Genomic DNA, 24,613 nt, shown 5'->3' on the forward strand with positions numbered 1-24,613 from the left:
GAACTGACTTGTTATGGTGGAGCCTTGGTCCAGCCCCAGAATGAGCCTGAAGACCCCGGAGCTCAGAAGCGAAAGTATATTCCCTGCCTCAGGTGTTGTCTGTCATTTTCAAGTCAGTGACACAGAAATCTGTGCTGCATTTTCAAGGAGGAGTGTGTATACACACACACACACAGACACACACAGACCCACTCTAGCAGCAGGAGAGAATCTGCACTGTTGGCCAGTTCCCCGGGGAAAATGTCTTTCTAGATGATGTGCTTGCTTGCTCTCTGGTGTGTCCTGGGAAACCTGGAGGGGTTGACCTCCTCATGCCTTGAGTGACATGACAAAATTGCAGTTACCTGTCACTATAAACCAGCCCCAGATGATGTAGGGAGCATGACTGGATATTGTTTCAGGCCTAGGAGAGGTGATAAAGGGGTCAGAACAGCCCCTGCCCTCAAGCACCCCGGGCCCGAGTGTGGCCTGTCCACCCCCCTCCGTGTGCCCCTGGATCCGAGTGGCCAGCTCAGGGCTCCAGGGCGCCGGGAGCTTGCAGTAACGCTAGATCTGGCAGAGGATAGAATCCGCTATGTCTGGACTTGGGTAGATGATAGATAAAGGACCGTGAAATACTTTCAACTTCAAAGTAAGGCTGGGCTCTCAAAAGGGAGTCAGCTGTCATTTCGCACTAAAACATCCCCCTGCTCTTCTCTCCCTTTGTCAGTATCTTCCCTGGCTGCAGAGAGGGAAGGGACGGTACCCAGCATTTCCCGGGCCCCTGCCCTGTGGTCACTAAATGGTAGTAGTAAAAGCAGCCGTCTTGACATTACCATCGAATGCTCTAGCGACCGGCCTGAAGCTCAGGGCTGAGGACCCTGGTCCGGGTGACGCAGTGTCAGTGGCAGAGCGGGGATTCTGGTGCAGGTCTGGCTGAGGGCAGAGGCTTTGTGGTCAGCGGAGCTATAGTCCCCCTGCCCTACAACTTAATCCTGGAGACCACAGTTGGCTCTCCCGACACTGGTGAATTGGAACTAGAGAGCCTGTGAGAGCTAATGGGGTGTGAAGCTAAGGTACATTAACTCACGTACGCATATATTTCTCTTGTCTTTCTAGGGAAATCCAGTGAAGAAGGAGGATATTTTTGTTGCGGTAAAAACGTGCAAGAAATTTCATGGTGACAGAAGTATGTTTTGGGTTACTTATTTTTATTAAACTTTAAAAATCCAAACTGCCTTAAAAAAAAAAAGTACAGACCAGATCTAAATTCAAGAAAGGATAATGACAGACACATTATTGGAGTGAAAGCAGTTATTTAATCGGTATTCCTCAGCACACCACTTCAGTCCCCGAGATCCATTAGAAAAGGCAATTTTGTATTGAAACATGAGTGGCCAGCGCCCTTCCAAGGACTGATGGGAGCAGTGTTTTCAATTGGCAGTGGAAAAGCTCGGCTGTGGCCATGCCGGAGGCAGTACGTGAACACCGGTCCATTTTCCAGAACAGCGTCCTGCTACGTCCAGGCACAGGCTCTGAGCCCTGTGAAGAATCTTAGAGGGGATCTTGGGGTCACAGGATGCCGAGAGGAATGCTTTCCCGACACGGTTTCTTCTTTCTACATTCATTTCAAATGCACACGTTAGAACTTTTAAATCAGGCTATGCATTTGCTCACATGTGGACATACAGAAAAAAGGAAAAAGACGCCCTACAAGCAGTGGTTCCTTCTTAGGGAAATCCTGCCTTTAGATGAATGTTGTTTTTATTCACATTTTTGGTGTCATTACAGAATTCTAAGTTAGGGTGATGATATTTTTTGAAAAGCCTATCCTGAATATAAATACGTAATTTATGACTTTTTTTCCCCTTTATTTCTAGCAGCACTTTTCTGAAATTGAAAATTAGTTTTGGTAGTTGCTGTTGTGGCTCAGTGGAAACGAATCTGACCAGCATCCATAAGGACACAGGTTGGATCCCTGGCCTCACCGAGTGGGTTAAGGATCCGGTGTTGCCGTGAGCTGTGGTGTAGGTCGCAGATGTGGCTCGGATCTGGCACTGCTGTGGCTGTGGTGTAGGCCGACAGCTGCAGCTCTGATTGGACCCCTCGCCTCCATGTGCTGCAGGTGTGGCCCTAAAAAGAAAAAAAGAAAATTAGATAGGCGTTTTCTAATATTAGCACATATTTTAATTTTTTTCCTTGAAAAGACTCGATTTCACCAAGTGCGATATTTGTATAGGAGAGATTTCTAAACTAGCTGTCATGTTTTTGTGGGGTAGGTGCTGTATGGAGACTTCATTTATATAATTTATGTGATAATAAAATTACAAATTACACTTTAAAAGGGAACATATTTTCCAACTAAAAGAATATTATAAATTGGAGTTAAAACATTGTCTAACGCATTGCCAACAATTAAAATTTGGTTATCATCACCAGTACCATTTTTTTCTTAATCTATGGCCACACCTGCAGCATACTGAAGTTCCGGGCCAGGGATTGAACCTGAGCTGCAGATGCAGCCTCCACCATGGCTGTGGCAACACTGCATCCTTAAACGATCTCGCCAGGCCAGGGGTCGAACCCACGCCTCTGCAGTGGCCCAAGCCCCTGCAGTCAGATACTTAACCCACTGTGCCACAGTGGGAACAGTATCTTTTTTTTTTTTTCCCTCTTTTTGGCTGCCCTGGGGTATATGTAGTTCTGGATCTGAGCTGCAGTTTTGACCTACGCTGTAGCTGTGGCAGTGCTGGATCCTTAACCCACTGTGCCAAGCCAATCCTATGCTCTGGCACTGAAGAAACACCGCCAATCCCTTTGTACCACAGCGGGAACTCCGATAATATCTTAAAAGGGTGTTTACTATGTGGAGCTTCCACTGTGCCACAGCCAGTTAGGGCCCTGTGTTGTCTCTGGCAGTGCAGGTTTGATCCCTGGCCCAGTGCAGTGGTTTAAGGATCTGACATGGCTGTGGCAAAGGCTGGCAGCTGCAGCTCTGATTCAGCCCCTAGCCTGGGAACTTCCATATGCCATGGGTGTGGGCCTAAAAAGAAAAAAAAAAAAGTGTTAATTTTAATTTAGCCATTTTGAATAATCTAGTCATTGCTTTCTTACTTTGCATAAGGTTGAGATGATCCTTTCAGATAGTTGTTAAATGCTTTTATTTTTATATTTGAAATTTGGGTCAAGTCTTTAAAAATCCTTGTAAAATCTCTTCTTCTTTTGTCCTTTTAGGGCCACACACATGGCACACGGAGGTTCCTAGGCCAGGGGTCCAATCAGCGCCATGGCTGCTGGCTCACATCATAGCCACAGCCATGCCAGATCCAAGCTGTGTCTGTGACCGACCTACACCACAGCTCACGGCAATGCTGGATCCTTAACCCACTGAACAAGGCCAGGGATCAAACCCATAACCTCATGATCGGATTCATTTCCGCTGCATCACAACGGAAACTCCTAAAAATCCTTGTAAAATTGTACAGGCCTGTTAGCATTAAAACCAAACTGCCCAAAGCCAGATGCATTGATTTACTGCTATTAATCTGGATCCTGGGCCACGGAAGCCTGAGACCTAAAAGGTATTTGAGGACTTCACAGCTGATTTTCCATGGCAGGCTGTCTTTAAACTTTGACTTGTTTGTTTGAAAAGATAGTCTAAGGCAGCAGGATTTCAGGGAAGCTGATGTCCATTTTGCCTGATGGATGTTGAAACCTGTCCGGCCAGTGGGCTGTGCCCCTCGACCTGGAAATACAGTCCAGCTCTCGGTTGGCCCAAAGAATTATCCAGTAATCGTATTAGTTTCAGTGACAATGCCAGAGTCCAACTGCTCATCTTTCTTACGTTTTCTGGTGTGTTTTTCACATAGGTAATGTCATCTTATTTCGAGTTGAGAGGGCCTTGTGGTGATGCAGTTGTTGGCATTCACGTGATACTGCAGAGGCAGCTGGCCATGGGCCGGGACACGCTGGCCCACCTTCCTGTAGACGAGGAGGGAACTGGGGACTCGGGTTTTCTGGCTCCGAATCTCCGGTTCCTTCTACCACAGCTGAGTTGTCCTGTCGTCTCTTTGGCTGTGATACAAACCTAACACATGGTAAACAGCGTGTGGTCGTGCTGTTGACAGTCTGCTCGGCGCAAGGTCGGTTCTGATGCGGCCAGAAGCTGTGACAGGCGGCTGTTTAGTTGCAGTAGCAGTGGGAATCGCCGGGAATTCAGACCCACAGGGGATCGGTGACCTCCATCCATGTGGGGATGCCGATCGCCACCCTGGCCCTGGTGTATCTTGGGAGACTCAGCCCGGGAGCTCCGCTGTCCGTGGCCTTCCCATGTGCAGCCTGGTGCAGACATGTCAGGTTATAAAAGCCCGACGACCGTGGAGGAGAAAAAGCCACACCGACACGACTGTGCTCATCTCTGAGAAACTGAGCGCCAGCGGCCCCTCCAGGGGCTCCTCTGGAGCCGGTCTCACTGTGTGTGCACTGCCTTGGGGCCTGGGCACGAGCGGTGGCAAGTGGCACCTCGCTCCTGGGCCCTCCGGGGAAGAGGGTGAGGGACGGGACATTCGTTCACGGCGTGAGCCAAGGCGACGTGTACACGGAACTCTTTTTTCATCCTCTTTAGGAGAACTGATCCTCAAGCCCAGTTCCAAAATTAGAAAAAATTATTTTACATCTTGTACTTTTCTTCTGGCCCAACAGTGAAACAAATGGTTACGTAACTGCTTGTGTCTGGTCTGATTTAGATGAAATAAAGCATCTTAGGACACAGTTAGCAAAAATATAGTCTGTCTCTTGGCTCAGGAAAGAAAGACGCGTGAACACCATTGGAACAGCAGCCCTCGCTGAGATGCAGGCAGTGGGTCGGGTTTTGAAGAGACGCTGATGCTGTTACATAAAGTGATGCATGGACCTCACGCGTGAGGTTGTGTTGACACAGGAAAGCTCGCTGGTGATTTAAGGTTCCGCTTGATCACGTCCTCCTGGGTTACGTGTTTTTCCTTGGGTGACGTGAGCTGTCAGGAAACATCCAGAATGTCCTCTGTCCTGCTGCTGCAAGCATCCCATGTCTCCAACACCTCATGGCAGCCACCGTTTTTGTTGGTCAGACAGTGGGTTGTGAGATGTTCCGCTCCTGCAGTCCCCTCCCGTTAAAGAGGTTCAACTGCCGTTTGCTCGGCCTTTACCTTCCTGAGCTCCTGAAAATAAACACTTCACTCCTTTCAGATTGGGGGAAAGTTCTGATGGCATCACTGCAGTGGTCTTGTCTAGAAGATGCACATCTGATCGCACTTATTTATTTATTTGTCTTTTGGGGGCTGCACTGAGGCATATGGATCCCAGGCTAGGGGTCTAATTGGAGCTGTAGCTGCTGGCCTACACCACAGTCACAGCAATGGCAGATCCTTAACCCACTGAGCGAGGCCTGGGGTCGAACCTCTGTCCTCATGGATGCTAGTCGGAGTCATTAACCGCTGAGCCATGATGGGAACTCCTGAGCGTACTTACTGAAGGGGTGTGTGGGAGCTCGTTCTCTCTGGCAGAGAGGCGTTCAGGAGCTCGGTACCGTCTGCTTGTGGCAACATGAGTGTGGCCAGCTGGAGGGCCACACCCGTGCTGCGCAAGTGATGGTTGAGGAGAGGAAGGGGCTCAGCTGCTGCCTGGTTCAGTCTTCTGGCCGCTGCACAGACAAGGGTGCCTCCAGGTTGCCCTGAGACTCTGTGTCGATCAGGCTTGTCTCTAGGAGCAGGACGTGGAGCACAGCCTTGGAACCTGTCGCTAAGCCTCTCCTGAGAAGAGAGACCAGGGCTTTATTCTGTGGTCCTTTGACTTTCCTGCTGAGACGGAAGGTCCATTGGTCAATCCGAAATAAATTCCTTAAAATTAGAACAGTCATTAACATTGGACTGTCGTAACGTTAACAGTCATTAAAATTTGTGGTAATTTTTGTACAGGGTTCAGGTGTCAGTTCATTTTCATGTGTAACCAGAGTTTTGCAGGTCAATTCACCCAGAGGAAAAACTGTGTTCTGAGCCTGCCTCTAATCTATAAAACCTTATGGAAGATTTATGCCCTCTGGGCAGAGGGTTTTTTTAAATAGTACAGTTTTTACTTTGCCCCAATTTTAAATGATGTGGCAAACCTTGAAAGAGGCATCCCCTCCTGCTTTTTCATGTGGGAAAAAGTATGCTTCTCCTTATTGTGAATGAGACAGTAGATCATGCAACTGCAGGGAAGTATTTTCTCCAAGTTTAGTATTTTTAGGAATATAGTGCCTCAATATAATATAAAATGTTGTATAAATAATAGAATGCATTCAGTTTAGGATTCAAACTCTGGTAATAAAATAGACCAATGTTTTTGAAAGTCTGAAGTCATTTTGAATCTACTGGTTGAAAATGAAGTCTTCACCTGCTGTTGAAGACGACTGAACCTAAACCTTTGCTGCTTTACAGCCGGGGGATGTGACAGGTGCAGACGCCAAGGTGACCAGGGGACAGATGGCACACTGTCAGGTGCTTCAGTTGTTAGCGTCTCAGAACACGGAACTGGGCTAGAAGTTGATCGCTTTTTAGATGACTGGTGATGGTGGCACTGGTCTTGCACCAAAGTGCCACCTTACCGGTGGGCTCCTGATAAAAATAAATGCCTTTTGTTGGAATTCGTACAAAACCCAGGCTTCCGTCAGCTGTTTACGGAGCACCTGCTGGGTCCCACGCACTGTGGGGGGTGTCGGGCACTGAGTCGCGGGGTCATTCTCACCTTTGGTGACATCTCTGTCTCATTTGTTTCGAATGAACACTGGAAGCAGGTAGGTAGGTAAGGCAAAGAGCTGCCTTGCACTTGATGAGAAGCTCATTCCAGTCAGCAAATTGAGAAGAAACGCCTCTGCCGTTTCATAAAGCTCTTAGAGCAAACAAACTGAGGGCTTAAGGCTGAGGAAAGTGAAGGCGGAACTTGTAGGACCCAGAGCTGAGGACCCAAGAATTTCTTGGCCTCTCCTCAGAGCTTCTTCCTGTTTTGCAATGAGGACATTTTACCAAAAGAGTGTGACCCGCTTAGAGGCTGCAGGGAGCCTGGCCTGGGTAAGTCCTGCTTATTATATGCAAAGCACTGCCCCTGCAGGGGCAGAGTTAAGGTTTTTGTCGTGCTAGAATTTGGAAGTAGAACAGGATGAAGATTTTTTTCTTTCTTTCTTTCTCCCCAGCAGTCTTATCTAGTCTGTACTGCATCTTTGTCCATTCTGGCATGGAGAAATCTTTATTCCTGCCTTTGTTGATTGTAGATTTTTTTTTTTTTTTGGTCTTTTAGGGCCGCCCTAACACAGGGAAGTTCCCAGGGTATGGGTTGAATCCGAGCTACAGCTGCTGGCCTACCCATCAGACACAGCAACGTGGGATCCGAGCTGCCTTTGCAACCTACACCACAGCTCACGCTAACACCGGGTCCTTAACCACTGAGCGAGGCCATGGATCGAATGTGCATCATCATGGATACTAGTTGAGTTCATGCTGAGCCACAGTGGGAACTCCAAGAAATTGTATTTTAATTTATAAAAATGGCAGTGGCTGAAAATAGGTGATTTGGAGATTATTATGGCAAACGTGCAGAATACATAGGTCCTCTTTTTTAAGCTGGTGAATAATGGACTATAAAATGTTACACTTTTGTGTTTTCTATATAAGGGCTGAGTTTGATTCCTAGGTTGCTGACTAGCATAGCTAGACACTTACTTGGCATTGTATGAGTAGTTTTTTCATTATCTCTATTGTTATTTACGTTGGGAGAAAGGAAAAGGTAAGTGATCTGAAAAAGTCTCAAAATATTGACCTGAAGATTTGGTTCATCAGAGTTGGGATTCATCAGTCAACAGGATATAAAATCTAGATGTGATGAATTTTCCTATTAAAGCAACAATAGAAATCCTTTCTTAAAATTTAGAGATGTGCACACATAACTTGAAAAGAATATAGAAGGTGGTTTCTGGGTTGGTGAGCCAGTTGAATTAAAATCAAATAGCAGAGGGGCAGATGTCTGTGTGTCTGGGGTGGAGACACAGCTACCTTTGAGTGTTTCACTCTAAAAGGCAGAAAACCAGCAAAGTTCTCTGCTGTTTGTGTTTACTGTATTAAAATAATCTATATGTTCATGGGAAGAGTTTCAGAATCTGCTGTGTGATACCAGCATCCCGTGCAGTGATGCTCAGAGGTAGGGTCCATCCCCTTTGTGGGGCTGGTGGTCCTTTTGGAATCTTGGGGTGGAGACACGTGGTTTGAAGAGGTCCCCCCTCTATTGCGAGGAAGGCAGGTTTACATCTCAGCTAGAACCACAAAGAATATTCCAGTCCTTAGAGTAATTATATTCCCCACTCTTCTAAAAAGCATTTAAAAAAATCCAGTTGTGAATTTTAAGTGAAGGAGCCTAGTGGGAATCAAGAAAAGTTAAGACTGATTTAAGCGCAACAGTATAATCAGACCAGAAGATGTACCATTACATGGCAGCAGTGTATTTATCAGCAGGAGAGAGGCCTGCGTGGCCCTGGAGAATACCTGAGGCCTCGCGAAGAGGATCCCATTCCCCTGCTGTTGGCGTGTCTCCGAGCAGACAGCACGCCGTCTGTCTCGGGTCACCCGAACAAGTGACAGCCGTCGTCTTTAGCTGCTTATCCCGCAGCTTCGAGAGTCCTCACTTCCTAGGTGACTGCGACTGTGCGGTGATGGTCCCCTTTTGCTTTTTCAGTCCCCATCGTGAAGCAGACGTGGGCGGGTCAGGCAGGTCGCATCGAATACTACAGTGATTCCGAGGACAGTTCCATCCCCACGGTGGATCTGGGAGTTCCCAACACAGAGAGAGGTGGGTCCTGAGTTCTGGCTCCTCCTCTTACTGCTCTATAAATACAGTGAACTAGGGTAAAGGGAAATGTTTGTAAATGCTCTAATTTTTGCCTCATGTAAGTTTCTTTCTTTGCTCCCTGTCCATCTTTACCCATAGATACGGGCTGATTCTTGGCATCTAAAAGCTGCTATTTATTTACTTACTTAATGGTCACCCCTGTGACCTATGGAAGTTCCTGGGCCAGGGATAGATTCCGAGCCACAGCTGTGACCCACACCACAGTTGCGGCAATGCCAGATCCTTTAACCAACTGCACTGGGCCCAGGATCAAACCCATTCCTCCACAGCGACCAGAGCTGCTGCAGGTCCTTAACCCACTGTGCCACAGTAGGAACTCCCAAAAGCTGCTTTTATTTATTTATTTGGTTGTGCCTATGGCACATGGAAGTTCCCCAGCCAGGGACAAACCTGTGCCACAGCAGTGACAGGGCTGGATCCTTAACTCACAGGGCCACCGGGGAACTCCAAGAACTGCTCTTAGTATTAACACAAGTTGTAAGTACTAAATATGTATCACTATCCATATCTATAGATATCCATATATGTTACTGTTTCAATTAGTAAATTGTTGGAAGGACACCGGCTTTTCTTTTCTGATCACAGGCTTTCTAAGGAAAAACACTTTATATCAAAAAAATTAAAATAGAAATCTGGCAACTCCACCCTCAGATGCCCTTTGTTCATCTTTTTTTTTTTTTTGCCCCCCCCCCTTTTAAGGCCACCTCTGCGGCATAGGGAGGTTCCCAGGCGAGAGGTCGAATCGGAGCTGTAGCCACTAGTCTACGCCCCAGCCACATCACAGCTCACAGCAACGCTGGATCCTTAACTCACAGAATGAGGCCAGGGATCGAAACCAGTGTCCGCGGGGATGTCGGTCAGATTCGTTTCCTCTGAGCCACGATGGGAGCTCCATGATTTCTTTATTTTTAGTCTGATCTTCTCAGTGCTTCTGTTTACATTCTACTGGATCCAAAAGGAATTTGAGGTCGCTTTCAGAAATACATACCATAATAGTTAAAATACATAAAGAGATGAAGGATGGGGAAAATAAAGGTTAGGTTGGGTGGCTTGTTCTCTACTGTGTCCCCAAATACTTTCTCGAAATTCGGGGCTTATTATTATTTGTCGACGTTAGTTCTCTTCCCAAGCATTTTATTGTTATTCCTGTTCCCAGCATTTTCCATTTAAGCATCCATATCTGTTGACAGCTAAGGGACTGTGACTCTGTCTTAGTCAGCACTGTATCTTTGGTGTGTATCCATCCTGGAACTGGCCACTGGGTCTGGCATATGAGAAACTTAATAGCAGACATTTACAAAGTCAGTAATTGAAGATACAGTATCGTACTTTCCCACCGTTGTTTCCCTGAGGTCGTGATGCTTGAGGTTCTCCCATTTCCATCACAGTAGGTACCTTAAGGAAAGAGGCCAGGCTCCTGAAGTTTCTCTGAGGCTCACAACTTTCTAGTTGGTCTGAAGATGCTAGTCCTGCCTGTACTTGACCTTGTGTAATTCCTGTCACCTCTTGAGGTCTTTGATCCCTCGTGTGTGAAACGAATGACTTTGACTTTGTGATTGCTAAAGTTCCCTCTGACTCACTGTGCCTGTGGAAAGTAGAAAAGGGTAATTTTCCAAATTTAAGATCCTTCAGGTGCATGTCTACATATAGCCTTTTTGTTGTTTTTATAACACTTTAAGACAAGCAAAAAAAAAAAGGAATTAAATGAATTATATATATATGTTTTTCATGTGTGTGAAATTTTATTTACAAAATAAAATACATATATTTAAACACAGTTATATTCACACAGATCATTATATCATGGATCTTAAGAAACAGGTTAAGTGACCTCCCTCTGGAGAAGTGGAATGGAAAATATGCTGAGACAGATAGGAAATTTATTCTATACTTTATCCCATTTTGTATGGCTTTCATCTTTACTATTTAGTATTATCTATTACATTTCATTTTTTTCTTTAAAAATTAGCATTATGTTAAAATTGTGTTTATTATGCAACTAAAATTTATAAAGAAGAAAGCCTTATATACCATTAAATATTTTATATAGCATAAAAAAATAACTGGTAAGGATAACAAAAATAAGATACCCTCTGAAAATAAAATATAAAATGCATAAATTGGTTAAAAAACAGTGTAACTATATAAATATGTCCCCACAATTTGTTACATCTTATTGATTCTTCAAAATAAGCATTACACCATTCTAGGTGATGTGATAAACAAGACATTATAGACCCTACATTGTACCATGGTGAGAGATGGTTATTAATAATACAATTGTAGAACTGTATTATTTAATTGTACACTCACAGTATTTAATTGTAATTATCATAAGTTCTTTGATGGAGAGGAAATCAGAATCGGATCTAAGAAGACTTCAGCATTCCAAGAATGATGTCAAATGACCCCCTTCATGGTGGATTATGCACTTATTTACTATGCGATATATTTCTTCTCCAGAGAGTCCTTGTTTGTGTATCAATTGTAGATTTTTGGTTGGCAGTTATTCTGAAGTTTTGATGTAAGAGTCTATATGTATATGAGATTGTTTAAAGTTGTTGTTCTCTTAATGGCAGGTTCATCTCCGGTGTCCTGCATTTGTACCCACCTCTTCTCATGATTTCTGATTTTGGTGGTATAATTGTGCATGGATGATTTTGTATCTTTACTGTATATGTACCTTTACTGGTGAGCCTTGTCATTTGTGGAATTTTTGTTTCCTGTTGCTGTCTTGTCTTTCCTGCCTAGAGAAGTTCCTTTAGTATTTGTGGTAAGGCTGGTTTAGTGTTGCTGAATTCTCTCAGCTTTTGCTTATCTGGGAAGCTTTTGATTTCTCCTTCAAATCTGAATGAGAGCCTTGCTGGGTAGAGTAATCTTGGTTGGAGGTTTTTTCCTTTCATCACATTAAGTGTGTCATGCCACTCCCTTCTGGCCTGCAGAGTTTCTGCTGAAAAATCTGCTGATAACCTTATTGGGGTTCCCTTGTATGTTACTTGTTTCTTTTCCCTAGCTGCTTTCAAGATTTTCTCTTCATCTTTCATTTTGGTCAGTTTGATTATTATGTGTCTCGGTGTGTTCCTCCTTGGGTTTATTTTATATGGTACTCGTTGTGCCTCCTGGATTTGAGTGAGTGGTTCCTTTTCGATGTTAGGGAAATTTTTGGCTATTATCTCTTGGAATATGTTTTCTGTCCCCTTCTTGCACCCTTATAATATGGATGTTGGTGTGTTTCACATTGTCCCAGAGTTCTCTGAGACTCTCTTCATTTGTTTTCAATCTTTTTTCTCTTTCCTGTTCTGCATCTGTAATTTCCACTAATCTGTCCTCCACCTCGCTTATTCATTCTTCTGCTTCCTGTATTCTGCTGTTAGCTGCTTCTAGTGAATTTTTCATTTCAGTTATTGTATTTTGCATCTCTTCTTGTTTAAGTTTTATCTCTTGTATCTCTTTGCTCAGTGTTTCCTGTAAGTTATCCATCTTTGCCTCTAGTTTATTTCCAATGTCTTGCATCATCTTCAGCATCAACAATCTAAAGCCTTTTTTCCTGGAGGCTGAGAATCTCCTCATAGCTTAGCTGATTTTCTGGGGTTTTTCCTTTCTCCCTCATCTGAGTTATAGTTCTCTGTCTTTTCATTTTTATAGGGTTTTGGTGTGGTGACCTTTTTACAGATAAGAGAGCTGTAGCCTCTCTTACTTCTGGTGTCTGCCCCCCTTGTGGCTGAAGTCGGTATGGGGGGCTTGGTGTAGGCTTGCTGATGGGAGGGGCTGATGCCTGCCCACCTGTGGGTGGAGCTGATTCTCATCCCTCTGGTGGGTGGGGCTTAGTCTCTGGATGGGATTAGAGGCGGCTGTGTGCCTGAGGGGTCTTTAGGCAGCCTCTTTCCTGAGGGGCGGGGCTGTGATCCCACCTGGGTTGTTGTTTGCCCTGGGGCTTCTCAGAGCCGATGGGTGGGGCCAGATTTTCCCAAAATGGCCCCCTCCAGAGAAAGGCAGCTGCTGAATAATCCCGAGAGCCTTGCCCTCAATGTCCTTCCCTCACAACAAGCCACATTCACCCCTGTTTTCCCAGGATGTCCTCCAAGAACTGCAGTCAGGGTTGGCCCAGATTCCTATGGAGACCTCGCTCTGCCCTGGGAGCCGGTGCACGTGAAAGTCTGTGTGCGCCTTTTAAGAATGGGGTCTCGGTTTCCCCCAGTCCTGTGGAGCTCCCGTGCACAAGCCCCACTGGCCTTCAATGCCAGATGCTCTAGGGGCTCTTTCTCCCAGTGCCGGATTCCCACACGTGAGGGTTTGATGTGGGGCTCAGAACTCTCACTCCTGTGGGTGAGTCTCTGTGAACCAGTTAGTTTTCAGTCTGTGGAGCTTCCCACCCGGGAGGTATGGGGTTGTTTATATCATGAAATCGCCCCTCCTACCTCTTGATGTGGCCTCCTCTTTTTCTTCTGGAGTAGGGTATCTTTTTTAAGGTTTCCAGTCCATTTGGGTGGAGATTGCTCAGCCTTTAAGCTGTGAATTTTGTTGTTTTTAGGAGAGAAGTTGAGCTCCAGTCCTTCTATTCCGCCATCTTAATCCTCACTCCTGAATTATGTATATTTTAAGGAAAATAATGCATTGTAAGTTTTCTTCTCATCTGTCCTAGGCCACTGTGGAAAGACATTTGCCATTTTGGAAAGATTTTTGAATCACAGCCTTGACGGCGTAGCGTGGTTAGTCATTGTGGATGATGATACATTAATAAGGTAAGGAGTCCCTCTAATCCTAGGGTGACTTTAAATTCTATAGTCAGAAATTATGACGGTACTTCTCTTGCGGAGTAGCAGGGACTGGATTTACCCTCTCTCCTGAAACAGCCCCCCCAAAAGGGCACAGTGTATTAAATGTTTTTAAGACAGTGATAATTAGGCAACCAATGACAGTGACCCTGAGACACGTGAAGCAGATAAGCTGAATCCTCTAACACCCCAGCTGATGGCCTGAAGACAGTCTCGGGATCTCTGTTCAGGAAGGGGAACCCAGCCCGAACCCCTGAGTTTGAAGTGATGCGGCTGAGATTCTGGGGTAACCAGAGCCATTAGAGGTTGCAGGACAGCGCCCTGGAAAGGAGAGGGTGGCACAGAGGGAACACTCGAGATGGGTGGAGCCTCCCTTTGAGTACTGAGTAAAGTTTGGTCGGTGCCTACATGCGAAGAGAGTACCAGAGGCAGGGGAGAGGGCAACCAGAACGGTGGGAGGGGTGGGACCCAACACTCAGGCCGAGTACAGCACCTCTTCCCACCAGTCAGACTGGAAAAGCCTTGATTCACAGATGCTGGGCAGAGTTGGTTAGAGTTTGTAGAAGGGTCTTGCTTTAACTGTGGGAAAGAGCTCACCCTAGACTGCGCAGTGCTTTGTCTTTCCAACAGACAGTAAAGCAAAAGCCCCAAGACCAAGTAGGTTTCTAAGTAACTGGCCTGCATCCAAGAACAAAGATCAAGAATATTTACCAAAAAAAAAAAAAAAAAAGAGTTCCCATTGTGGTACAGTGGAAATGAATCTGACTAGGAGCCGTAAGTTTGCAGCTTTGATCCCTGGCCTTGATCAGTGGGTTGAGGACCCGGCGTTGCCGTGAGCTGTGGTATAGGTTGCAGATGCAGCTCAGATCTGGGTTGCTGTGGCTCCGATTCGACCCCTAGCCTGGAAACCTCCATATGCTATGGGTGTGACCCTAAAAAGATGGAAGACAAAAGAAAAAAAAAATTTACAGAAACACAAAACATCCAGCACCCAACAAGGTAAAATTCACAATGTCTGTTTTGAAACAGAGGAAGCAGTGAAGTCTAACACATGTATAAAACTGGAGTCCCTGATTGAGGAAAATCAACAGGATAGAAATCATATTTCGTTACCAGAAATAAAAGAAGACCTTAACTCATGTACTGAAAGGGCCTAGCAGGTACCCGGGAGAATGAATCAGGGATCATCAGCTTCTTCACATATCCTGGTAAAACTCTTAGATTTTGATGATAAAGCCTTCAGAGCCTCTAGGTGAAATGATGAGCAAGAAGATTAGTCTTGGCCTCAGACTTCTCAAAATACCATGAGTATGGGAGCCACGGAGGAACGTTCTCACCCAAGACAGAAATGACGAGTCAGGGGTTGTATACACGGCTAAGATGTGCTTTAGCATCAAGGCTGTAGAGAAGGTTCTCGATGTCCATGAACTCAGGAGGTGGTGCACACACATGCCCCTCCTGAGGAGGCTGCTGGGAAAGGACTTCATGCAACTAAGATGCTATTTAGGCAGAAGGACCGACAGTGAGCATTTCATATGTTTAACCGTGGAACGAAAAGCGAAGCGGGCGTGGGGACGAGGGTGAAGAATGGTGTGCCAGGGCCCTGCGTTCTGACAAAGTAGGACGTTCCCAACTTAAAGAAGATGAAGGAAGGCGCCTCCTTGTGGTGCAGTGGGTTAGTGCAGCAGCCCAGGTTCAATCCCTGACTCAGGAACTTCCACATGCTGTGGGCATGGCCAAAAAAAAAAAGAAGGAAAAGGGACAACAGGATAAGATCGTATGGCCTACTCTATAGGCAATCGATGGAATTCAAAAGATACTGTGTAGAACTGATAGAGTAAGAAAATGTTAAAAAAGAACATAGTAAGACATGAGAAGTTAAATAGAAGATAAATCCCAGGAAAGAGAACATTCTAATACCCAAAATGGTAAGTAGATAAAGAAACACAGTAAAAACAATGCATATAATAAATCAAACCTAAAATAATTTTAGTGTTGAAATCAAACATCATCAGTCATATCACTAAATGTGAGTGGGTTTAACTCACCTAATAGAACAGACTTTTAAAATTGGCTCATAAAGCAAACCCCACCTCTGTGTTGTATATGAAAGACACATAGTCATTGAAAAAACGCTAACAATAAAGGGATGCGTAAGGTTTGCCAAGCCACTGGAAACCATAAAGATAAAAAATACAGGTGCCAACTCAAAAAGCTAGGAAAAGGAGTTCCCATCGTGGCGCAGTGGTTAACGAATCCGACTGGGAACCATGAGGTTGCGGGTTCGGTCCCTGCCCTTGCTCAGTGGGTTAACGATCCGGCGTTGCCGTGAGCTGTGGTGTAGGTTGCAGACGCGGCTCGGATCCTGCGTTGCTGTGGCTCTGGCGTAGGCCGGTGGCTACAGCTCCGATTAGACCCCTAGCCTGGGAACCTCCACATGCCGCAGGAGCAGCCCAAGAAATAGCAAAAAGACAAAAAAAAAAAAAAAAAAGCTAGGAAAAGAATCACAAAGTCAACCCAGAAAATGCACAAGGAAGAAAATAATAATAAAAGTCAATATAGAAATAATGGTGTGGAGATCAAAAAGCAGAGGATCAAATAAATGAAGCAAAGTTTTGGTTCCTTAGCGGAGGGAAATCAACCAGTTGTATTGAATGGTTTCCAGACGATACATTAAGTGAAATAAGCCAAGGGCACAAGAATGTGTTTAGTTTGTTTCCCTGTGCAAAGAAGGAAAGGGAAATGAAGCATATCCACCTGGGCTGAGCTTAACAAAAAACAGACAGACGGCTAAGCCAGAAAACCTTGAAGTAGTTTCCAAAGAGGGCAGGTGGGAGGACAGGGAAGATTGGGGGGGGGGGTGGAGGTGGGGTGGGAGATGGAGGAGGGGTGAGATGGAGGCAGGGATGGGGGGGGGGGACCCTTTTCGGAGTTTATGGCTTAGTTTAGTTTTGACTTTGGGAAACATACTCATATTTTAAACCCAGCTGTATTTCAGATGGAAAGGTAATCACCCTGCAGGGAAAACAGAACAGATTCAGGTTCTGTTGAAGAGACAGGAGTTAGAGACACCCCTTCGGTGGGTGGGGGGGTGGGAGGTGAGCCAACTGGGTCATCAGTGGGTCTAACTTGTGTCGGTGAAGCAGCCCTGAAGGTATGTTAGGTACATTGTGGGCCGGAGGAGATGAGTAAGGGGGGAAGGATGTAGGACAGGCCGGGTCAAGGAAGGGCTGCAGACAGATAGCTGCAGGATTCCCAACTCCCTTAGACTCAGGATTTCTAGAGCAGTGTGTGCCTGTGTGTGCACACGTATCCGTCTTTATAGTTCTTAATACCCGAGAGGACCAGAAGCAGAGACAGCCCATTGAGCACCGAGCAGCTAACGACCAGAACTAACACAGCTACCTCCTCGCTAAAAAGAACCAGGCCTGCTCAGAGAAATAGCTGATTTTAAGGCTGAGGCAGGGAAGATACAGGAAGACATTCAGAACGTTGTTTTTTTTATGTCAGAGAGTAAGGAAGTGCTTAAAAAAGAGAAAAGAGCATGCCTAGGTTCCCATGGGGCTCAGCAGGTTAAGGATCTTGCGTTGTCCCTGCAGTGCCTCGGGTTGCTGCCCTGGTGTGGCTTTGATCCCTGGCCTGGGAACTTCTGCATGCTGCAGGTGTGGCCAAAAACAAAAACAAAAACACACAAAAAAGAGAAAAGAAAGTGCGTGTCAAAAGGACCCAGAAGCAAGCTTAAACAGGTTCCCACGGGCAGAATTTGGGACCAGATGAGCATCAGTATAATTAAGGATAATGATGGATTATAAGCCATTAAGACTAGGAATCCATTCATGCTTATAAAAAATAAATAGGAGTTCCCGTCGTGGCGCAGCGGAAAGGAATCTGACTAGGAACCATGAGGTTGCGGGTTGAATCCCGGGTCTCGCTCAGTGGGTTAAAGATCCGGGGTTGCTGTGAGCTGTGGTGTAGGTTGCAGATGCGGCTTGGATCCGTGTTGCTGTGGCTGTGGTGTAGGCCGGCAGTAGCAGCTCCAATCAGACCCCTAGCCTGGGAACCTCCATGTGCCGCAGGTGCGGCCCTAAAAGGACAAAAGACAAATAAATAAATAGATGAGTAATAAGTAAATAAATGAGGCAGATCAGACACTGTAACAAAATATCACAGACTTGGGGGGCTTAAACAACGGAAATTTCTTTCTCATGGTTCTGGAGACTGGGAAGTCCACGATCAAGGTGCTGGCCCGGTAGGTTTCTGAGGCCTCTTCTCTTGGCTCAGAGGTGGCTGCCACCTTGCTGTCCTTTGTGTGCCCTGGAGAGAGGGCTCTCTGGTGTCTCTTCTTAGAAGGACACGAATTCTGTCACATCAGGGTCCTACCCTTGGGACCTCATTTAACTTAATCATCACCTGATAAGCTCTTCCCTATGCACAGTCACAGTGGGGGTTAGGGCCTCAATTTAGGATACTGGGGGTGGGGGAACCTAATTCGGCCCAGAGCAGGTGGGCTCTTGCTGGCCCGGCCACAAGGAGTCCTGACGGACTGTCCTGACACGAGGTCAGGAGGAGGAGTTCTGGGTGTGGAGGCAGTGATGTGTGATCCCTTTGTACCCATCACAGTAAAGATTCATCAGTGGAGGCTAATCTAGGGGTAAATGCTGAAAGAGAATGATAAAACACCAACGTGCACTAACAGACTTTGATGGCACTTGAACGTTTCCATGCTGCTGCCCGTCATTTCTGTGAAGTGCCTCGTTGCCTGAGATGGCGACGGGGTGTTGAGTGAAGTTCCTCCCCTGGATCAGTAGCCAGTGCACTTGGGCAGAACTGGAGATCTGCCTGCTTGAGCCGCGTTTCCAATTTTCAGCCAGTGTGAAGCGTGTGGTCCTTGTCAGACTCAGTCTGTGTCTCCTCTGCTTTCACACGACCTTGTGAATACTGAAATAGGTCATGTTACCAGGAAAAGAAATCCCGGGGAGATGCTAAGTCCTAGTTACTTTAACCTCAGAAATCGAGGGTTTAAGGTTTAAGTGATTATTGTACAATATGCAGGTAGAAGGGAAATACTTCTCATCTCTTTGTAGGTCAGGAAACAGACAAGCATTTGCCCTGCAGGGCTTTGAGGATTTTTTAAAAAATGATTTTGATTTTTTTCCATTATAGCTGGTTTACAGTGTTCTGTCAGTTTTCTACAGCAAAGCGACCCAGTCACACATACAGACATACATTTTTTTCCCTCACATTATCCTACATCATGCTCCATCATAAGTGACTAGATATAGTTCCCATTGCTATACAGCAGGATCTCATTGCTTATCCATTCCAGAGGCAATAGTTTGCATCTATTAACCTGAGACTCCCAGTCCATCCCACTCCCTCCTCCTCAGCAACCACAGTCTCTTCTCCAAGTCCATGAGTTTCTTTTCTGTGGAAAGGTTCATTTGTACCAGATTCCATATGTAAGTAATATCGTATGGTATTTGGCTTTCTCTTTCTGACTTCACTTAGTATGAGAGTCTCTAGTTCCATCCATATTGCTGCAGATGGCATTATTTTGTTCTTTTTAACGGCTGAGTGGTATTCCATTGTGTATATGTACCACATCTTCATCCATTCATCTGTTGTGGGACAGTTAGGGTGTTTCCATGTCTTGGCTGTTGTGAATAGTGCTGTAATGAACATACAGGTGCATGTGTCTTTTTCAAGAAAAGTTTCGTCCAGATGTGTGCGCAAGAGTAGGATGGCTGGGTCATATGGTAATTCTATATTTAGTTTTCTGAGGTACCTCCATACTGATCTCCATAGTGGCTGTACCAGTTTACATTCCCACCAACAGTGCAGGAGGGACTCTCTTCTCCACACCCCCTCCAGCACTTGTTATTTGTGGACTTATTAATGATGGCCATTCTGACTGGTGTGAGGTGGTATCTCAGGGTAGGTTTGATTTGCATTTCTCTCATAATCAGGGATGTTGAGCAACATACGCAGATCAGTCAACGTCAGACACCACATGAACCAAAGAAAAGCAAAAAACATCACAGTCATCTCAATAGATGCAGAAAAAGCATTTGTCAAAGTCCAACATCCGTTCATGATAAAAACTCTTCCAAAGTGGGTACAGAGGGAACACACCTTAACATAACAGAAGCCATTTATGACAAACCCACAGCAAATACAATACTCAACGGAGAAAAGCTGAAAGCCTTCCCACTAAAATCTGGAACAAGACAAGGATGCCCACTCTCACCACTTGTATTCAGCATAGTTTTGGAAGTCCTAGCCACAGCAATCAGACAAACAAAAGAAATAAAATGTTTCCAAATAGGAAGAGAAATGGTAAAATTGTCACTGTATGCAGATGACATGATATTATATATAGAAGACTCTAGGGACTCCACACAAAAACTACTCGAACTGATCAATGAATTTAGCAAAGTAGCAGGATACAAGATTAACATTCAGAAATCGGTTGTGTTTCTGTATACTAACAATATGAAATATTAGAAAAGGAATACAGAAATATAATACCTTTCAAGAATGCACCCCCCAAAAATACCTGGGAATAAACCTGACCAAGGAGGTGAAAGACTTATATGCCGAGAACTATAAAACATTAATCAAGGAAATTAAAGAGGACTCAAAGAAATGGACAGATATTCTGTGCTCCTGGGTTGGAAAAATTAACATTGTAAAGATGGCCGTACCACCCAAAGCCATCTGCAGATTCAGTGCAACCCCTATCCAGTTACCCATGACATTTTTCACAGAACTAGAACAATCCAAAAATTTATATGGAACCACAAAAGACCCAGAACTGCCACAGCCATCCTGAGGAACAAAAACCAAGCAGGAGGCATCACTCTCCCAGACTTCAGGCAATATTACAAAGCCACAGTCATCAGACAGTGTGGTACTGGTACCAAAAGAGACATAACAGACCAATGGAACAGAACAGAGAACCGAGAAATAAATCCAGACACCTATAGTCAATCTTCAACAAAAGAGGCAAAAATATAAAATGGGGAAAAGCCAGTCTTTTCAGTAAGTGGTACTGGGAAAACTGGACAACTGCATGTAATCAGTGAAACTAGAACACACCCTCACACCATGCACAAAATAAACTCAAAATGGCTTAAAGACTTAAACGTAAGACAAGACACCATCAAACTCCTAGAAGAGAACAGAGGCAAGACATTCTCTGACATCAACCTTGCAAATGTTTTCTCAGGTCGGTTTCCCAAAGCAACAGAAATAAAAGCAAAAATAAGCCAATGGGACCTAATAAAAATGACAAGCGTTTGCACAGCAAAGGAAAACATAAAAAAAAAAACAAAAAAAAAACCCCCAAAAGACAACTTACAGAATGGGAGAAAGTAGTTTCAAACAACGCAACTGGGAGTTCCCGTCGTGGCGCAGTGGTTAACGAATCCGACTAGGAACCATGAGGTTGCGGGTTCGGTCCCTGCCCTTGCTCAGCGGGTTAACGATCCGGCGTTGCCGTGAGCTGTGGTGTAGGTTGCAGACGCAGCTCGGATCCCGCGTTGCTGTGGCTCTGGTGTAAGCTGGCAGCTACAGCTCCGATTCGACCCCTAGCCTGGGAACCTCCATATGCCGCGGGAGCGGCCCAAAGAAATAGAAGAGAAAAAAAAAAAAAAAGATATTCATCAAACAACGCAACTGACAAGGGCTTAAGCTCTAAAATAGACAAACAACATACACAACAGCAAAAAAGCCAATTGAAAAATGGTCAAAAGACCTGAACAGACATTTCTCCAAAGAAGATATACACATGGCCAGCAGGCACATGAAAAAATGAGGGTTTTATGTTTGTTTGTTTTGTCTTTTTAGGGAGGCACCCGAGGCATATGGAGGTTCCCAGGCTAGGGGGGTTGAATTGGAGTTGCAGCTGCCAACCTCCACCACAGCCACAGCAATGCTGGGTCTGCGCTGCATCTGTGACTTACACCTCAGCTCACGACAATGCCAGATCCTTAACCCACTGAGCAAGGCCAGGAATCGGACCCGCATCCTCCTGGACACTAGTTGGGTTTGTTAACCACTGAGCCACGACAGGAACTCCGGGCTTTGAGTTTTTAGGGAGCTTTTGACCACTCGAAGGCTGTGACTTCCTTAGAGATCTTTAGAAGCGTCTTCTCCACGACCAAGTGGTGGCTCGCTAGGGTCCACCCTTCATTACCTCCTTCAGACAATTTCCTGAAGACTGATTCCAAGCTAGGTGCCCGGATGTTTGTATCAAAAACAGGATGGGAGTTCCTGTCGTGGCGCAGGAGTTAACGAATCCGACTAGAAACCATGAGGTTGCGGGTTCGGTCCCTGCCCTTGCTCAGTGGGTTAACGATCCGGCGTTGCCGTGAGCCGTGGTGTAGGTTGCAGACGCGGCTCGGATCCCGCGTTGCTGTGGCTCTGGCGTAGGCCAGTGGCTATAGCTCCGATGTGACCCCTAGCCTGGGAACCTCCACATGCCGCGGGAGCAGCCCAAGAAATAGCAAAAAGACAAAAAACAAACAAACAAACAAAAACCAGGATGGGTTTTCCAACACTTCTCAGGAGCTGTCAACATTTATCACAGCCCCCCCCTGGCAGATAGAAACCCGATGAGCTAACTTGTGGACGCCGAGCACCGCACCTGTGGGAGACTTTGCATCATCTGCTGAGCTGGTTTTCTTCTCTGAGCCTCTGCTTTTTAGCCTGGTGTGAGATCCCTGAGCGTGGGTGGGAAAGGCGGCCTGTCCCTGAGTCTCTCTTCTCTGTGTTCTTACAACCCTGCCACCAAAAAAAAGGGGGGGGGGGGGAATGAGACTGCAGAGCAGTTGTGTTCCAGAGTCAGTGTTGCTCTTGAGAAGCGAATTCACGATGAATAGTTGAGGGAAGTGCCTCATGTAGCGACCTGCAGAGATGCAGCATGCTCGTGAATCACGGGCTTGAGAAGCACTGAGATTTACTTGACCCGCTACAAGTATTTAATCCTTGGGAGTTCCCTGGAGGCCTGTGGTTCGGGTTCCATCCCTGGCCTAGGAACTTCCCCGTGCTGTGGGCACAGCCAAAACATGTTTAAGCCAAAGTTGTTGGCCATGGGAGAACTTTTAACGGAGCGCTCATGAATACCATGAGGGAAGCTGGGGTTTAATGTGTGTGACTTGCGAGGCTCTCGATTAGAAGAACCTGATAAAGCATCGGTGAGTAACAGGAGTTCTTAAAACATGGAAAAACTAGGCTTTCTCAACATCAACCTTTGTCTCCACTATAAAAAAAAAATTTCTAGATTTTATTTTCCTATGAAATCTTTCTTTTTCCCCCATCCTTAGAGCAGCCATCGTTGGCGGCATTTTCTGAGCAGCTCATGGTATATTCTCAATGCGCTTTGTAAGCTCTCACTGTGGACACACGACAGAGCAGCGTCGCAGCCAGAGCTTTAAACAAATAGACACATGGGACTCTAGACTGTATGTGAGGGAAGCTGAGCACTGTGGGGCGTCGTGATCCCTCCTCCTGCCGGACAGGGACCTCGCCTCTGCTTCAGCAGTGCCTTTTCTGGCCATCAGTAATTGCAAACATACCAAGTACCTCTGAAAAGATGCGACAGCTCTTTGATTCTCAGGGGGGAGCAGACCCTCTCCAACCTGCTGCCCCACCCACCCGGGAGAGGCTGCCCCACCGGCAGGGGCTTCTGAACACAGGCTTCTGAACCCCGTTTCTCAGTTCCTCCCATTTCCAGTAATGTACGGTGTTTAGTTCTTTGCTGAAACATCTATTTCTTCGAATAAATCTCCTGAGCGCACCTCTGCATGATTTCTGTACAGTATTGATGCCGTATCCAGTAGAGTGTGAGAACGGTCACAGGTTCACTCTGAAAGCACCCCCGAATTAACTGCCCATCTCTCTTCTGTTCCCTTTGGGATCTCAGCATCTCCAGGCTGCAGCGCCTGCTGAGCTGTTACGACGCCAGCGAGCCCCTGGTTCTGGGAGAGCGCTACGGCTACGGCCTGGGCACCGGCGGCTACAGCTACGTCACAGGAGGAGGAGGGTAACTATGAGCAGGGCGTTCTGCAGGTGCCCCCGGGGTTACATTTGGGTTCCCGGGGTGCAGAGGGGGGTCTGTGGCCATGGGAGCTACACTGAGAGCTCTGTAAACGGAAGCTGTTCCCCTCATAGAAAAGTGAACACTTAATTTGCCACATATGAAAAGAACTGACGGTAAAGAATGTTTTACTCCTTTTAAGAGACAGTATATAAATGTATGTCACAGTACTTGGTAGAAGTGTCCTTGTGGGAGTTCCCTTGTGGCTCAGCAGGCTAAGGACCTGGTGCTGTCGCTGCGGCAGCTCCGGTTGCTGCTGGGGCATGGGTTTGATCTCTGGCCTGGGAACGTCCTCATGCTGTGGGCTTGGCCAAAAATAACAGGAAAAAAGGAGAAAGAAATGCCCCTGTAGTGTGATTGCTTCTAGGCAGCCAGTTAGTTTCGATCGTTTAAATGAAAAAAATTTTGGATGTAGATTTTAATTTGAGAAAATAAGTCATCAGACTTTCACATTATCCAGTGCTTATATATCACATTTGGGAAAAGAGTGGTATAGAAGTTGAGACTTCAGCAATGAAGTGATATTTGTGTGGGATTTATAGGGTCTAAATAACAGTTAAAAATCTCTGTAAATAAGCATGTGTCTCATCTCTCATGGGGAAAGATTTTGATTTGATTTATAGGAGTTAATTAGTTGAGCAGGTCTGGTCTGTTATTTGCTGTTGGGGTGTTGAGGGAGAATCTTGTTATCCACGACAGTAACGTAAGTTCATTCAACAGGTTTTTGTTCAGTGCTCACTGTGAGCTGGGCCTCTTTGTCTGGGTTACTGGCTCCTGAAGGCCAGGGCTTCATATTGTTACTTTGCAGCCCCTCAGAACCCTTTCTGCTGCAGCACCTGCCACGGCG

At 45.8% G+C, this 24,613-nt stretch overlaps 1 protein-coding gene across 2 annotated transcripts in view; it reads left to right on the forward strand.

Moving 5' to 3' along the window:
* B3GLCT (beta 3-glucosyltransferase) overlaps positions 1-24,613 on the forward strand; it is a 113,001-nt gene that overhangs the window by 71,761 nt on the left and 16,627 nt on the right. For both annotated transcript variants that reach the window (XR_007131377.1, XM_047755714.1), the window contains exons 10-13: positions 1,099-1,168; positions 8,719-8,832; positions 13,535-13,634; positions 23,593-23,712. Coding sequence is in view for 1 of the 2 variants with exons in the window: in XM_047755714.1 (XP_047611670.1) it covers positions 1,099-1,168; positions 8,719-8,832; positions 13,535-13,634; positions 23,593-23,712 (404 nt within the window). In the remaining variant the exon portion in view is untranslated. The remainder of the gene's footprint in view (positions 1-1,098; positions 1,169-8,718; positions 8,833-13,534; positions 13,635-23,592; positions 23,713-24,613) is intronic.

This window comes from Phacochoerus africanus, chromosome 13, assembly GCF_016906955.1.
Source record: "Phacochoerus africanus isolate WHEZ1 chromosome 13, ROS_Pafr_v1, whole genome shotgun sequence".
Taxonomy (NCBI): Eukaryota; Metazoa; Chordata; class Mammalia; order Artiodactyla; family Suidae; genus Phacochoerus; species Phacochoerus africanus.